The sequence below is a fragment of the Schistocerca americana genome, chromosome 7 (assembly GCF_021461395.2).
Source record: "Schistocerca americana isolate TAMUIC-IGC-003095 chromosome 7, iqSchAmer2.1, whole genome shotgun sequence".
Taxonomy (NCBI): Eukaryota; Metazoa; Arthropoda; class Insecta; order Orthoptera; family Acrididae; genus Schistocerca; species Schistocerca americana.
In genome coordinates, this window is record NC_060125.1 from 99,759,411 (window position 1) to 99,776,259 (window position 16,849).

Genomic DNA, 16,849 nt, shown 5'->3' on the forward strand with positions numbered 1-16,849 from the left:
CCTGTAGGCCTAATTCTTCTTCACCTTCACTGAGGATAGTCCAATGTCATTAGCAAATCTTATCACTGGTGACCTTACACTCTGAATTTTTAGCACACTTCCAAACCTTTCTTTCATTTCTTTAATTGCTTCTTCGAGGTATAGGTTGAACAACAGTGCAGAAACAAAGGGAGTAAGACAGGAATGCAGTCTATGTCAAGAACTACTTCTTGGTCTTCCATTCTTATTGTCCCCTTTTTGTTTCTTGTATATATTGTATATTACCATCCTCATCTATAGAACTCTAAGCATCATACAAAATTTTAAGTTGGCGAAGGCTTATTGCTGGTTGATGAATCCGATAAAGTGGTCAAGTGGTCTTTATTTTCATGAAGTCTTGCTTCCATTGTCAAGTGCAACATCAGAACTGCCTCTCTGGTGTTTTTCCATTTCCTAAAGCCAAATTTATCATCTAACAGATCCTCATTTTCCTTTCCATTCATCAGCATATTATTGTCGTCAGTAAATCGATGCCTTAGCTATTAAGCCACCTGTCCCATACACCTTGCATTTATCCACCCTTGCTGTCTTTGTAATTTCCTACAATGATATACAGACTGTAGTATGTGGCGAACTCCATTATGGAATCATCAAAGATAACTGTGTATAGATTCTCAAGGTAGTGTCACCAATGTCTGTGCAGCAGTTAGTTGCTTGCAATGAAATAAAACCAATTCTCAAACACAGTCCTCACATAAATTGTTCATTCAAGACGACAGGCCACCAGAAGTATTAATTTCCAACCCATGATCTCAAAATACTCTCTTTTACAATCCTCTACAGGGAATATAATGTTGATCCTAAACCCCTGGGCGCCTTATAAGCGAACTGACGACGAATATTGAGCCATGGTGAGTCATCTATGTGCTAAGCCCTTTCCTGGCAAGGGCAAAGGAGATAGATCTATTGATTTTTTTCAATATGTGTCATGACATTCACATGATCCTACATAACACAAGGCTGTTCCTGTGTAATTTCTGTGTAAGTCAGTGGCCAGACACTTTGGGAAGCTTTTTCAGTAAGTATTGATTTATTGTCAAGAAAACTGTAAGCAACTGAAAATTAAATTAAATATCATTTTACAATAAACAACTGAATATATACTGTTACAGATGAAGAATTCTTACAGACTACAGTAAAAAACAAATAGTACAGTGTTCTTAGCATGCAAATGCACATTGCCTGTTACAGCATAATGCATTGTTCTGGTGAAACCTATGTTTCACATACATATCAGTAAACACCCAAGTTCACAATAAGAAACTGTAAGAAGGAATGACTTTAACAGAGAACTACACAGCAATGTCCTAAATCATAAAACATGTTACACCTACCTAAAGTGATCTTCAACAGACTGCTCACAGAAATAAAAACATGAAAACATTACATTTGTTAAAAAAGAGTTTAATAGCATGCTATTATCAAATAATAAACTTCCACAGCAGTATGGAAAATATTGACACTGACATAGGTCTCCCAATTTTTCTATAATGTTTGTCACGTGGTCTAAACGTCTTACGCATACAGAGAATTTCCACCACTTCTTCTTCTTCTTCGTTTAGTATGTTTCAGTGTAACTAGGTAACTAACAAGCTGTCAAAATGAGCCTAATGAGGAGCAATAATATACCGAGGGTGTGAATACGCAAAATCCTAATTGTGTTGGTTTTTAGCGTTCTAGACTTTAATTGGTAAAAACGGAATCCTTATAGGATCATTTTGTTGTCCGTCTGTCTGTCTGTCTACCTGTCTGTTTGCCTGTCTGTCTGTCTACCCGATGGTTAAAAACCCTTTTCTCTCCAGAATGAGTGAATGTATCAAGTTTAAAATTACGACACACATTAAGATCTACAGTCCCCGGTGGTCTAATAAATATAAGGTTCTATGTCAATGCAGTTAAAAAGACAAGGCCATTTATGTCAAATACTTCGATACTCATAACCTCATTCATCAAAATGTATGGGGTATGTGCTGTTGACATATAACCCTGAAATACGGCAAGAAGTGAGGTTACACAGTACCAGTACAACTAAAGGAGAAACATCCGAAAATTGTTAACTTGTAACTGTAACAAACGAAAAATAACTTTTTTGTCATTTGTTATCCTACTGCCTGTCTGTCCTGTAGAGACTCCCCTTTCCCAGGAATGGGTAAACATATATCTTGCTTATATCGATATCATTAACAGGCGGAACCTTTTGAGGTTCTCAACTCTCAGTATACATAATTAAGTTTGTACCAAACCCTAAGTACACGAGTTCTATTTGCACTTATGCGGATTTTATTAGTACGGAGGAGTACAGTCTTCATAATTTGTGCTCCGTTTTAAGGAAAGGTAGTTTTTCACGCATCTTGATATTTACGACATCGTATCCCTGAACTGTGTGGCATGTAACGATACTATTTTGCATGCACCCTCAGTGTTCTATGCAGACACTGCCTACAAAATGTGTTGCAAATAGACTTAGCAGTAAAGAAGTAATAAACCAAACTGTCATGCCTCATGTTTAAATGCTACTGCACGAACAAAGAAAATCTAGCTTTCATTATTTTATGGGGTGTGACTGAGAGAAAAAGTTTTGAATAGGTTACATTACGTGCAAAGTTTGTTGGAAGTCACTAAGTGCTCTCATTCTGAAACACTGGAGGAATGGTATGCACTGATGAGCCAAAACATTATGACCACCAGTTTAATAGCTTCTTTGTCCATCTTTAGAATGAAATACGTCATTGATTCTGCATATCAAGGATCCGACAGTTTGTTGGTAGGTTTGTGGAGGTATGTGGCATTAGCTATCAACACACAGGTCAAGTAATTCTCGTAAATAATGGGCTGCCGGTTTGCATACTTGGTGACGGCGCCCGATAGCTACCCAGATGGATTCCACAGGAATCAGGAGAGTTTGGTAGCCGATCCAACAACGTGAGTTCACTATAAGGCTTCTCAAAGCACTGTCGCATGGTTCTGGCTCCAAGATATGGATAGTTACTGCTGAAAGATGACATCACTATCGAAGAAGACATCAAGCACGAAGGGATGCAGGTGGCACAGAGCGGGCAGTGTGTCTTCGGTAACTACCACTGGTGCCATGCAAGTGCAGAAGAATGTCTCCCATAACATAACACTACTCCCACCAGCCTGCATCCTTGGCGCCGCACGTTTCAAGCCAATGTTCACCTCGATCATGGCGTTTCGGAGACGACCATCGACCTAGTGTATCAAAAATGTGATTCACCCGCAAAGCTGACGCGTTTCCATTGATCGGAGGTCGAATCCCGATGGTCCCGTGCCCACCGAAATTGGATTAAAATGTGATCACGTAGGGGTGGTCTGCTGTGGAGTTCAACACTGTACTTTGAACAGTGTGCTCCGAAACACTTGTGAGAGTATCAGCTTTGAGTTATTTCAACAGAGATGCCACACATCACCATCTGTCCTACTTTACAGTACAGACAAGACCCCGAACCCCACGCTATGTGAAGAGTCGTGGACATCCAACTATTTAGCGCCTAGTGGTAGCTTCACTGTCGTCCTACCTCTTTCCGTACGTCCGCTTTTCCCGAGTTCCTGAAGCGTTTCCGTAACACACACGTGATGATCAAACCTACCAGTAACAAATCTAGCAGCCCACCTTTGAATTGCTTGTATGTCCGCCCTCAATCCGACCTGATAGGGATTCCAAACGCTTGAGCAGTATTCAAGAATAGGTCGTATTAGTGTTTTATAAGCGGTCTCCTTTACAGATGAACCACATCTTCCCAAAATTCTACCAATGAACCGAAGACGACTATCCGCCTTCCCCACAACTGCCATTACATGCTTGTCCCACTTCATTACGCTCTGCAATGTTACTCCCAAATATTTAATCGACGTGACTATGTCAAGCGCTAAACTACTAATGGAGTATTCAAACATTACAGGATTCTTTTTCCTATTCATCTGCATTAATTTACATTTATCTATATTTGGAGTCAGCTGCCACTCTTTACAGCAATTCTTTTCGTGAATCGCTACTGAGCAAATTTAGAGAACCAGCATTTGAGGATGACTGCAGTACAATTTTACTGACAGGGGTAAAATACAGGGAGCGAAAGGCTATTTACAATTTGTACAGAAAGCAGATGGCAGTTATAAGAGTCGAGGGACATGAAAGGGAAGCAGTGGTTGGGAAGGGAGTGAGACAGGGTTGTAGCCTCTCCCCGATGCTATTCAATCTGTATATTAAGGTTCGCCGATGGCATTGTAATTCTGTCAGAGACGGCAAAGGACATGGAAGAGCAGTTGAACGGAATGGACAGTGTCTTGAAAGGAGGGTATAAGATGAACATCAACAAAAGCAATCAGTTATGTGATCTACCCATCTGATCTTCAGCATTCTTCTGTAACACCACATTTCAAAAGCTTCTATTCTCTTCTTGTACAAACTATTTATCGTCCATGTTTCACTTCCATACATTGCTACACTCCATACAAATACTTTCAGAAACGACTTCCTGACACTTAAATCTATACTCGATGTTAACAAATTTCTCTTCTTCAGAAACGCTTTCCTTGCCATTGCCAGTCTACATTTTATATCCTCTCTACTTCGACCGACGTCAGTTATTTTGCTCCCCAAATAGCGAAACTCCTTTACTACTTTAAGTGTCTCATTTCCTAATCTAATTCCCGCAGCATCACCCGACTTAATTCGACTACATTCCATTATCCTTGTTTTGCTTTCGTTGATATTCATCTTATACCCTCCTTTCAAGACACTGTCCATTCCGTTCAATTGCTCTTCCAAGTCCTTTGCTGTGTCTGAGAGAATTACAATGCTATCGGCGAACCTCAAAGTTTTTATTTCTTCTCCATGGATTTTAATACCTACTCCCAATTTTCCTTTTGTTTCCTTTACTGCTTGCTCAATATACAGATTGAATAACATCGGGGATGGGCTACAACTCTGTCTCACTCCTTTCCCAACCCCTGCTTCCCTTTCATGCCCCTCGACTCTTATAACTGCCATCTGGTTTCTGTACAAATGGTAAATAGCCTTTCGCTCCCTGAATTTTACCCCTGCCACCTTTAGAATTTGAAAGAGAGTATTCCAGTCAACATTGTCGAAAGCTTTCTCTAAGTGTACAAATTCTAGAAACGTAGGTTTGCCTTTCCTTAATATATTTTCTAAGATAAATCGTAGGGTCAGTATTGCCTCACGTGTTCCAACATTTCTACGGAATCCAAACTGATCTTCCCCGAGGTCGGCTTCTACCAGTTTTTTCATTCGTCTGTAAAGAATTCGCGTTAGTATTTTGCAGCCGTGACTTATTAAACTGATAGTTCGGTAATATTCACATCTGTCAGCACCTGCTTTCTTTGGGATTGGAATTATTATATTCTTCTCGAAGTCTGAGGGTATTTCGCCTGTCTCATACATCTTGCTCACTAGATGGTTGAGTTTTGTCAGGACTGGCTCTCCCAAGGCCGTCCGTAGTTCTAATGGAATGTTGTCCACTCCCGGGGCCTTGTTTCGACTCAGGTCTTTCAGTGCTCTGTCAAACTCTTCGCGCAGTATCTCCAATTCCATCTTCATCTACCTCTTCTTCCATTTTCACAATATTGTCCTCAAGAACATCGCCCCTGTATAGACCCTCTGTATACTCCTTCAACCTTTCTGCTTTCCCTTCTTTGCTTAGAACTGGGTTTCCATCTGAGCTCTTGATATTCATGCAAGTAGTTCTCTTTTCTCCAAAGGTCTCTTTAATTTTCCTGTAGGGAGTATCTATCTTACCCCCTTACATTCGTCCTCTATCCATCCCTGCTTAACCATTTTGCACTTCCTATCGATAAATTTTTAAAATCGATCAATAAATATAAGACTTACTGGAAAGCTTTTTTTTTTGCCCTGGAAGTTGTTAGATATGCAACCTGTGACTGGGTGAGTGTTTTAACCGTAGCTTGCCTCTACTGCTACATGCTACCCTGTGTGCCTCTCCATGCTGCGAGCACTCACATAATCGTCGTAGGCGTCCTTGATGGCGGTGAGGGCGAGCACGCCGAGCAGCGGCACCGCCGTCGTGATGGGCGTCAGCGACGAGATGGCGGGGATCATCTGCAGCACGAGCAGGCACAGGAAGTAGAAGTTGGCGAGCCGCTGGAACTGCTCGAACAGGTTCAGCGGCAGGAACGTCAGCACGCTGTACTTGGACGTCTTGATGTAGTTGTTCTGCAACACAAATACACCCTCGGTTAACCTCCCTCGGGATCGGAGACTCGGAGGCCAAAAGTTTAATCCTGGAACCCACGCCGGTTTTATAGATCATGAAAAAGCTTACGATCGAACAGATCGAAATAAATTGTGCGTAATAATGAATGGTTCCCATTACTGTTGACTAAGTCGTTAAAATTGGAAACCAGTTAATTATACAAGAATTAAACAAACATAATGACCTAACTGCACTGTTAAGTGGGGCGTTCCCCAAGGGTCGGTGCTGGGGCCACTGCTGCTTCTTATTTATATAAATGATATGCGTTCCAGTATTACAGGTGATTCAAAAATATTTCTGTTTGCTGATGACACCAGCTTGGTAGTGAAGGATCTTGTGTGTAATATTGAAACATTATCAAATAATGTAGTTCAAGAAATAAGTTCGTGGCTTGTGGAAAATAATTTGATGCTAAATCACAGTAAGACTCAGTTCTTACAGTTTCTAACTCACAATTCAACAAGAACCGATATTTTGATCAGACAGAATGGGCATATTATCAGCGAGACGGAACAGTTCAAGTTCCTAGGCGTTCGGATAGATAGTAAGCTGTTGTGGAATGCCCACGTCCAGGATCTTGTTCAGAAGCTAAATGCTGCTTTATATACCATTAGAACAGTATCTGAAATAAGTGACAGTTCAACACGAAAAGTAGTCTACTTCGCATATTCTCATACGCTTATGTCATATGGTATTATTTTTTTGGGTAATTCTTCTGATTCAAAAAGAGTATTTTTGGCTCAAAAACGGGCTGTTCGAGCTATATGTGGTGTAAGTTCGAGAACCTCTTGTCGACCCCTATTCAATAGTCTGGGAATTCTGACATTGCCCTCACAGTATATACAGGGTTGTTACAAATGATTGAAGCGATTTCACAGCTCTACAATAACTTTATAATTTGAGATATTTTCACAACGCTTTGCACACACATACAAAAACTCAAAGTTTTTTTAGGCATTCACAAATGTTCGATATGTGCCCCTTTAGTGATTCGGCAGACATCAAGCCGATAATCAAGTTCCTCCCACACTCGGCGCAGCATGTCCCCACCAATGAATTCGAAAGCATCGTTGAAGCGAGCTCGAAGTTCTGGCATGTTTCTTGGTAGAGGAGGTTTAAACACTGAATCTTTCACATAACCCCACAGAAAGAAATCGCATGGGGTTAAGTCGGGAGAGCGTGGAGGCCATGACATGAATTGCTGATCATGATCTCCACCACGACCGATCCATCGGTTTTCCCCTTACAGAGGCATCCAGAAGCTTTAAACTGCGCATACCATCGCCGAATGGAGTTAGCAGTTGGTGGATCTTTGTTGAACTTCGTCCTGAAGTGTCGTTGCACTGTTTTGACTGACTGATGTGAGTGCATTTCAAGCACGACATACGCTTTCTCGGTTCCTGTCGCCATTTTGTCTCACTGTGCTCTCGAGCGGTCTGGCGGCAGAAACCTGAAGTGCGGCTTCAGCCGAACAAAACTTTATGAGTTTTTCTACGTATCTGTAGTGTGTCGTGACCATATGTCAATGAATGGAGCTACAGTGAATTTATGAAATCGCTTCAATCATTTGTAATAGCCCTGTATTTTCTTTAATGTCGTTTGATGTTAGCAATATTAGCCTATTCCCAAGAGTTAGCAGCTTTCACTCAGTTAATACCAGGCAGAAATCAAATCTGCATGTGGAATGCACTTCCTTGACTCTTGTGCAGAAAGGAGTGCAGTATTCTGGTGCATACATTTTCAATAAGCTACCACAAGAACTCAAAAATCTTAGCAGTAGCCCAAACTCTGAAGTCTAAACTGAAGAGTTTCCTCATGGCTCACTCCTATTCTGTCGAGGAGCTCCTGGAAGAGCTAAAAAATTAAGCAAATTCCAGTGTTACATTGTTGATTTTCTTTATTTAAACTTAAGACGTATCGCCTGAATATGTTTTTTATATTTTATTTTATCTGTTTCTACTATCGTGTTATAATTCCATGTATTGACTCGTTCCATGACCATGGAGACTTCTCCTTAATTTGGTCCCACGGAACAGTAAATAAATAAAAAATAAAAATAAAAAATAAGTTATAATAAAAGACGTACGACCTCATTTAACAACTCGTTTTTTATTGATAAAAACATTCTACTAACATGGAATCGATTGCAAAATACAAAATCTTTTAAGTTTTAGCTATGCTATTACAAATGCCCTGTGAGTCCACCAGCAAAAGCACGAACACCATGTAGACGAATGGCTATATTCGTGATAAACTTTATACAATGTATCCGGCTTTACGTAAGATATAGAGGCTGTTATTCTGTTCTTCACTTCTGCATCACGACGTAAATGGAAAACGAACATGGTTTTCTTTACATATCCGCACAAAAGAAAAAAATCTCATTGGATGATGTCTGATGATCTTGGAGGCCAAGAACGTATGGCAGTGTCTCGGGGTCCCGTGAGCCCATTCCAGCGGTGAGGCACTGCGTTACTGAGAAACTGACGTATGTTGAAACTTCCTGGCAGATTAAAACTGTGTGCCGGACCGAGACTCGAACTCGGGACCTTTGCCTTTCGCGGGCAGGTGCTCTATCAACTGAGCTACCCAAGCACGACTCACGCCCCGTCCTCACAGCTTCAATTCCGCCAGTATCTTATCTCCTACTTTCCAAACTTCACAGAAGCTCTCCTGCTAACCTTGCAAAACTAGCACTCCTGGAGGAAAGGATATTGCGGAGACATGGCTTAGCCACAGCCTGGGGGATGTTTCCAGAATGAGATTTTCACTCTGCAGCGGAGTCCCGAGTTCGTGTCTCGGTCCGGCACACAGTTTTAATCTGCCAGGAAGTTTCATATCAGCGCACACTCCGCTGCAGATTGAAAATCTCATCCTGACGTATGTTGTTGTGCTAGTGTATCGAGACCCATCCTGTTGGAAAATGAAGTCATCCGTGTCCTTCTGAAGTTGTGGAAAAGCCAATTCTCCAGCATTTGAAGATCATTCCAGCCACTGTCTTCCTAAAAAAAAAAAAGAAGGAACCGACTTTTTCACGAGAAACGTTCACTTTAGCTGCGTCTCTTCTGTGCTCAGCAATGTACGCGGCGAACAAAACAGATTACACGAATCTACTGAACTTTCTGAAAGAAAGGAAGATAGAGCATTTCAGGTACAGAACTGTATTGGAAAAAACGGGAGGGATAGATGCTCGAAACCCTACCGACACAGTACTCACCGCCCTAGGCTGCGAATGCGTTCGCGGAAATCGAATGAGTGAGTTCGGCACGGTTAGACCTTCGCTCAACTACGCGTTTGAGCTGGCCGACACGGTCAAATCACACGACCTGCTGAAGATGAAGTTATTTCATATGGTCGTAATTACAGAGATATAAAAACGCCGCGCACCCCCCAAATATGGCACAACAGCCAGCGCTTTGCGCATGCGGGTATTCGATACGGTCTTGCTCCCTGCTGCCGCATACGCGCTGGCCACGTAACAGTGCAAACTCCTCCAACAGCACCACGCAAATACGCCAAATGTGGTGGGGCCCATCAGGCAAACTACAGGGGTGTGTTGCCAACAAGGAGGCTCTGAGGCATAAAATAGCAAAACACGCCAAACCTATCGCCGTCAAAACTCCGACCCCGCTCCTCACTCCCAGTAAGGAGTGGAATATCCTTTGGAGGAGTGACAGCTGGCACCCCCAGCAACGCGCGGCAGGCAGAGGAACCTCACAGCAGCGCACCTACACAGCAAACTCCCCCAGCAACACACACACACACACACACACACACACACACACACACACACACACACAGAGAGAGAGAGAGAGAGAGAGAGAGAGAGAGAGAGAGAGAGAGAGCCAAGTCAGACAACAACAAACACCACATCGGTCACACCACAAGACACAAACAAGACGCCCCCCGCCCCCCCCCCCCCCCCGCGACCACAGATTGCAACCCACAACAGGTCACAGAAAATACACACACACTGGGACAGTCACAGCCACAGAGAAGGTGGAGAAAGAGAAACAACCGGAACAAAGGGAATACGACGACACTACAACAAGAACAGAGACAATAAGACACCAACACGCAGCTACACAACACAGACACCAACCTAACCACCCGCAGCATACATCCACTCACTGCAGAAACCACATAGACGCCCACAACCCCACAAACAGCTGACTCACAAGCCAGACCAAAAAGGACGCCAACACAACTACCAGCGGCTGCCAACACCGCCGATAACCCACAGGACGACATTCCCAACATTGACCGCCCCCGGTAGCTGAGTGGTTAGCACGACAGAATGTTAAACCTAAGGGCCCAGGTTCAATTCCCGACTGGGTCTGAGATTTTCTCCACTCAGGGACTGGGTGTTGTGTTGTCCTAATCATCATCATTTCATCCCCATCGACGCGCAAGTCGCCGAAGTGGCGTCAGATCGAAAGACTTGCACCTGGCGAACGGTCTACCCGACGGGAGGCCCTAGCGACACGACTCCCAACATCAACACAATATTTCAAAGAATGATGGAAACATTATTCCTCGGACTCACGGCCAACGAGACAGTCATGAAGATTACGGTGTATGCCACACAATTCTTCGCATAGTTCATGTTTACACCAATTCATGGGTAACACCACCAGCCCTGTAACGCAAACGTCAACAATAACTCACAGATCCTGTTGTGGAATGCCAACGGCATCTTATTCAAATGAACCGAATTGGTTCGTTCATAAAGCGAAGGAGAGTATCAATCGCTCTTGTGAACGAGACACTGCTTACGACTCACATTCTGGAAACATCCCATAGGCTGTGGCTAAGCCATGTCTCCGCAATGTCCTTTCTTTCAGGAGTGCTAGTTCTGCAAGGTTCGCAGGAGAGCTTCTGCAAAGTTTGGAAGGTAGGAGACGAGGTACTGGCAGAAGTCAAGCTGTGAGGACGGGGCGTGAGTCGTGCTTGGGTAGCTCAGTTGGTAGAGCACTTGCCCGCGAAAGGCAAAGGTCCCGAGTTCGAGTCTCGGTCCGGCACACAGTTTTAATCTGCCAGGAAGTTTCATCCCAGGTTACTGCGTCTACGGTATCGACCGAGCTGACGGCAGGAACAGGAGCGGCACAGATATCACCACATAGAAAGACAGAACACAGGAACATCCAACTCCCTGCGCTTGAGAGACTAGATGCTGCGGCCGTCAGGGTCAAGTTCAACGGAGCTAACACCGCACTGTTATCGGTATCGCTTTATAACCCACCTAAGAACACAGTAACATGCGATATCTGCACGGTTAGCAGCATAGCAACGCGGATAATCGCCGCTGGAGATTTAAACGCACAACACCCCGACTGTCATTCACGAATACGTGCCTCCAACGGCAAGAAACTATACGAACATGTACTAGGCCGAAACTACATTATACTAGGGCCGGACGTGCCAACATATGTGCCCGCACAGACCCGACTCAAGCCTGACGTGTTAGACACAGCGTTGAAAAACGATCTAGACTCAGACCACGAGCCTGTGATACTTCCACACGGAAGAAACACTGCAGGACACGGAACCACACAGTATATTGAACTACAGGGTGTGGTAGATAAGTAATGAGACTCAGTCTAGAAAAACAAATTTATTGATCCAATTTGTACAAAACGTTAATATTCTTCAAAGTACTCGCCTTGGGCGTCGACACAACGTTGCCAGCGCGTTTTCCAAGCTTCATAGGCCCCACTGTAGTCCGTTTGAGTTATCCCAGTTAGTGCCTTCGTGACAGCACGTTGGATGTTCGGAATATTGTTGGATGTTCGGAATATCGTCGAAACGATGACCCTTCAGGCATCTTTTGACCTTCGGAAATAGGAAGAAATCAGGAGGACTCAAGTCAGGGCTGTATGGTGGCTGTGGCAAAACTTCAACTCCAATTCGGGTCAAGTAGGAACGCTGTGTGCGCCGGAGCGTTGTCGTGGTGGAGACGCCAGCGTTGGGCAAGGTCCTGTCGCTTCCGTTTGACGGCTCTGTGCAATCGCTGAAGGACTTCTTTGTAGAATTCGGCATTGACAGTCTTCCCCTGAGGGCCAAACTCTTTGTGAATTAACCCCCGCTTGTCGAAAAACACAATCAGCATTGCCTTGATGCGGGACTTTGACATTCTTGCTTTCTTCGGCCGCGGGGATACCGGTGTGTGCCACTCCGAGCTCTGGGCTTTCGTCTCCGGGTCGTACTGGAATGTCCACGATTCGTCGCCTGTTACTACGTTGACTAAAAAGTGTGGATTATTTTCCAAATCATTCAACATCTCACGGCAAACGTCCACTCGTTGTTGCTTTTGTTCGGCGGTGAGCACTCGGGGAACCAATTTTGCGCAAACTTTCCTCATCATCAAATCTTGCGTAACAATTTGGTGAACCGTAACTTTATTCACGGAGACCTCAACGGCGACCATTTTGAGACTTAAACGACGGTCGGAGTCCAGGAGTTCTTTCACTTTGCCCACCGTTTCATCTACACGACTCGTTGAAGGGCGTCCAGATCGTTCCATGTCTTCAACGGATTCCCTCCCGTTTTTATATTCATTAAACCACCGGAACACTTGAGCTCTTGATAGGGAGTCTTCTTTGTAGGCCTCCGTAATCATAGTAAAAGTTTCCGAAGCAGTTTTGCCCAAGCGAAAGCAAAATTTGATTGCATACCGCTGTTCTATCGAGCGATCCATCTTCAGCGTTTTCACAAGTGTCACGGGCACACAAACAACGTAATACGCGAAGCTCGACCCTCACTGCACCAGAGCTCCGACGCGACTGCGAACCGGTTATATTGTTAGCTCAGATCCCCCACCACGTGACGTACAGGTGGAGACCGCCCTGCGAGCGACTGGGGCGCCGCGCGGCGGCCAGTCTCATTACTTATCTACCACACCCTGTAGAAGAGCGCAAACTCACCCTGTTCAAGGAGATGCTTGATAGTAGTATTCCGAGACTTAAAAATTATCAACACACAACAAATTGATGAGACGATGGGGATTCTTACTGTTGCTCTCCAAGACGCCACTCCACATAGACCACAAGAACATTCGACTTGCTGGCCGTGGTGGCCGTGCGGTTCTAGGCGCTGCAGTCCGGAGCCGCGTTGCTGCTACGGTCGCAGGTTCGAATCCTGCCTCGGGCATGGGTGTGTGTGATGTCCTTAGGTTAGTTAGGTTTAAGTAGTTCTAAGTTCTAGGGGACTGATGACCACAGCAGTTGAGTCCCATAGGGCTCAGAGCCATTTGAACCATTTGAACATAAGACGGCCCTGCCCCAGGAAATCGTTGGTCTTATCTCAATGAAGAATTGGCGATGTATCAGGCGTCCGTTCTATAAACTGCACCTTAAGAGACTCCAGGTAAAATACAAACATTTAGAAACGAACAGTGGGGGCAGAAACTCTCAGGGCTAGATGCCGCACGTCCTGGCGTGTGAAAGCTAGCCAGACGCTTCACCAGGGAGAAACACTACATTCCTACTCTACGAGGCCCGGTAGGCCGTGCATATTCTGCGAAGGAGAAGGCAGAGCTTAACAGTTACCGCGTTTTTCATGCCGAATCTGATTCCTTCAGACCCAGTATTCACACTTCAAACGAACCTGGAGGTTGCACGACTTGTAGCTCAGTCCACGCGCAACGAGTTCAGACGCTCTACCACTACGAAATCACATGGGCTATCAAGCATCCTAGCGCTAGAAAAGCCCCTGATTCCGATGGCATTAAAAACCGTGTCCCCCAGGAGTTCAGGGATATAGCCACAGAATACCTTACACACATATCGAATACCTTCTTAACACCACCAACACTTCCCTGACTTTAGGAACGCGGCCAAGGTCCTGATGTTTAGGAAGGCAGGAAAAGACCACTCCCTCCCAAAAAATTACCGACCCATCAGTCTGCTGTTTCCAGAAGGTAATACTAACAAGCATCACTAGGCACTGCATCGCCAATTTGGCATTAGAAATCACCACTCACCAACACCGAGTGTCGAACATGTAACACACAGCTAAAACACGAAAAAAGCCACAGGGTCTGTGTTCCTCGACATCGAAAACGCTTTCGACCGTCTCTGGCATCACAGCCTCATATGCAAACTCATCTGTCACCAACAGATGAGTCCGCAGCTCGTGGTCGTGCGGTAGCGTTCTCGCTTCCCGCGCCCGGGTTCCCGGGTTCGCTTCCCGGCGGGGTCAGGGATTTTCTCTGCCTCGTGATGACTGGGTGTTGTGTGATGTCCTTAGGTTAGTTAGGTTTAAGTAGTTCTAAGTTCTAGGGGACTGATGACCTCAGATGTTAAGTCCCATAGTGCTCAGAGCCATTTTTGAACCAACAGATGTTTCAATACGAACTTGCAAGGCAAACAATCGACAACACGGTATTCAAGCTGGAGTATCCCAGGAAAGCATACTGGGACCCATCTTGGGCAACCTTTACATTAGCGATCTCCCAGCAACACAAAAAACGACGTTGACCATCTACGCGAATGAGACAGCCATCCTTACGCAATACCGGAAACCGCCAAACAAAAATTGACGACTACATACAGCATTCAGAACTGCCGAGCCTTTGTTCCAACCATGGTGTATTAACGTAAACGTCAACAAGTGCGCAGCAGTTCTGTCCACACGTTGACTGAAACTACTGTGCGAACATCAACACTTTAAACAGGTAACACCAAAGGTTGTGAACGCTACGTGTTTTCTTTGATTTAACGAAGGCTTTTGATTGTGTTGACCACAAAATATTACTGCAGAAGTTGGACCATTATGGAGTAAGGGGAGTAACTTACTTTAAGAATAGAAAGCAGAAGGTAATTCTCCGCAATATTGAGAGTGGTAGTGATGTTCAGTCCCAATGGGGCACTTAAGTGGGGCATTCCCCAAGGGTCGGTGCTGGGGCCACTGCTGTTTCTTATTTATATAAATGATATGCGTTCCAGTATTACAGGTGATTCAAAAATATTTCTGTTTGCTGATGACACCAGCTTGGTAGTGAAGGATCTTGTGTGTAATATTGAAACATTATCAAATAATGTAGTTCAAGAAATAAGTTCGTGGCTTGTGGAAAATAATTTGATGCTAAATCACAGTAAGACTCAGTTCTTACAGTTTCTAACTCACAATTCAACAAGAACCGATATTTTGATCAGACAGAATGGGCATATTATAAGCGAGACGGAACAGTTCAAGTTCCTAGGCGTTCGGATAGATAGTAAGCTGTTGTGGAATGCCCACGTCCAGGATCTTGTTCAGAAACTAAATGCTGCTTTATATACCATTAGAACAGTATCTGAAATAAGTGACAGTTCAACACGAAAAGTAGTCTACTTCGCATATTTCCATACGCTTATGTCATTTTTTTGGGTAATTCTTCTGATTCAAACGGGGTATTTTTGGCTCAAAAACGGGCTGTTCGAGCTATATGTCGTGTAAGTTCGAGAACCTCTTGTCGACCCCTATTCAGTAGTCTGGGAATTCTGACATTGCCCTCACAGTATATATTTTCTTTAATGTCGTTTGATGTTAGCAATATTAGCTTATTCCCAAGAGTTAGCAGCTTTCACTCAGTTAATACTATGCAGAAATCATATCTGCATGTGGAATGCGCCTCCTTGACTATTGTGTAGAAAGGAGTGCACTATTCCGCTGCATCCATTTTCAATAACCTACCACAAGAACTCAAAAATCTCAGCAGCAGCCCAAACGCTTTGAAGTCTAAACTGAAGAGTTTCCTCATGGCTCACTCGTATTCTGTCTACGAGCTGCTGGAAGAGCTGGAAAATTAAGCAAATTCCAGTGTTACATTGTTGATTTTCTTTATTTTAAACTTACGAATTGTCGACTGAATACGTTTCTTGTATTTCATTTTACCTGTTTCTACTATCGTGTTACAATTTCATGTATTGACTCGTTCCATGACCATGGAGACTTCTCCCTAATTTGGTCCCACGGAACAATAAATAAATAAATAAATAGAACATGCACGCCTGATACTTTTCCACGAGAGAGTTAAGATACCTTACCTCGGTGTCTGGCTGGTCAGGAAACTTCCACGGAGGAACCACACAGAATACGTTGCCAACAGAGCACACGTGAGGCTCAAACATCTCTACCCAACGCTCCATAGGGAAAGCACACCAAATAATAGGGCATCGAGGTCGATATACGTAACACTGATCAGACCTCTGATGACGTACGCAGCTCCTGTCGGAGGATATGCAGCTCTTACACGCCTACAGGTCGAACAGAAAAAAGTGCTACGTATCATTAGCAACGCTCCACGCTACACTAGCACCGCGGCTCTTCACAATGAACACCGCCTTGAAACACTCAAGGAAGTTTCCAGAATGATATTTTCACTCTGCAGCGGAGTGTGCGCTGAAGGTTCGCAGGAGAGCTTCTGTAAAGCTTGGAAGGTAGGAGACGAGATACTGGCAGAAGTCAAGCTGTGAGGACCGGGCGTGACTCGTGCTTGGGTCGCTCAGTTGGGTAGAGCACTTGCCCGCGAAAGGCAAAGGTCCCGAGTTCGAGTCTCGGTCGGGCACACAGTTTTAATC

The 16,849-nt window shown here is 44.3% G+C and overlaps 1 protein-coding gene across 1 annotated transcript in view; it reads right to left on the bottom strand.

Moving 5' to 3' along the window:
* LOC124621865 (phospholipid-transporting ATPase ID) overlaps nt 1-16,849 on the bottom strand; it is a 538,522-nt gene that overhangs the window by 188,970 nt on the left and 332,703 nt on the right. The window contains 1 exon segment of the mRNA XM_047147327.1: nt 6,035-6,247. Within this exon segment, the coding sequence (XP_047003283.1) occupies nt 6,035-6,247 (213 nt within the window).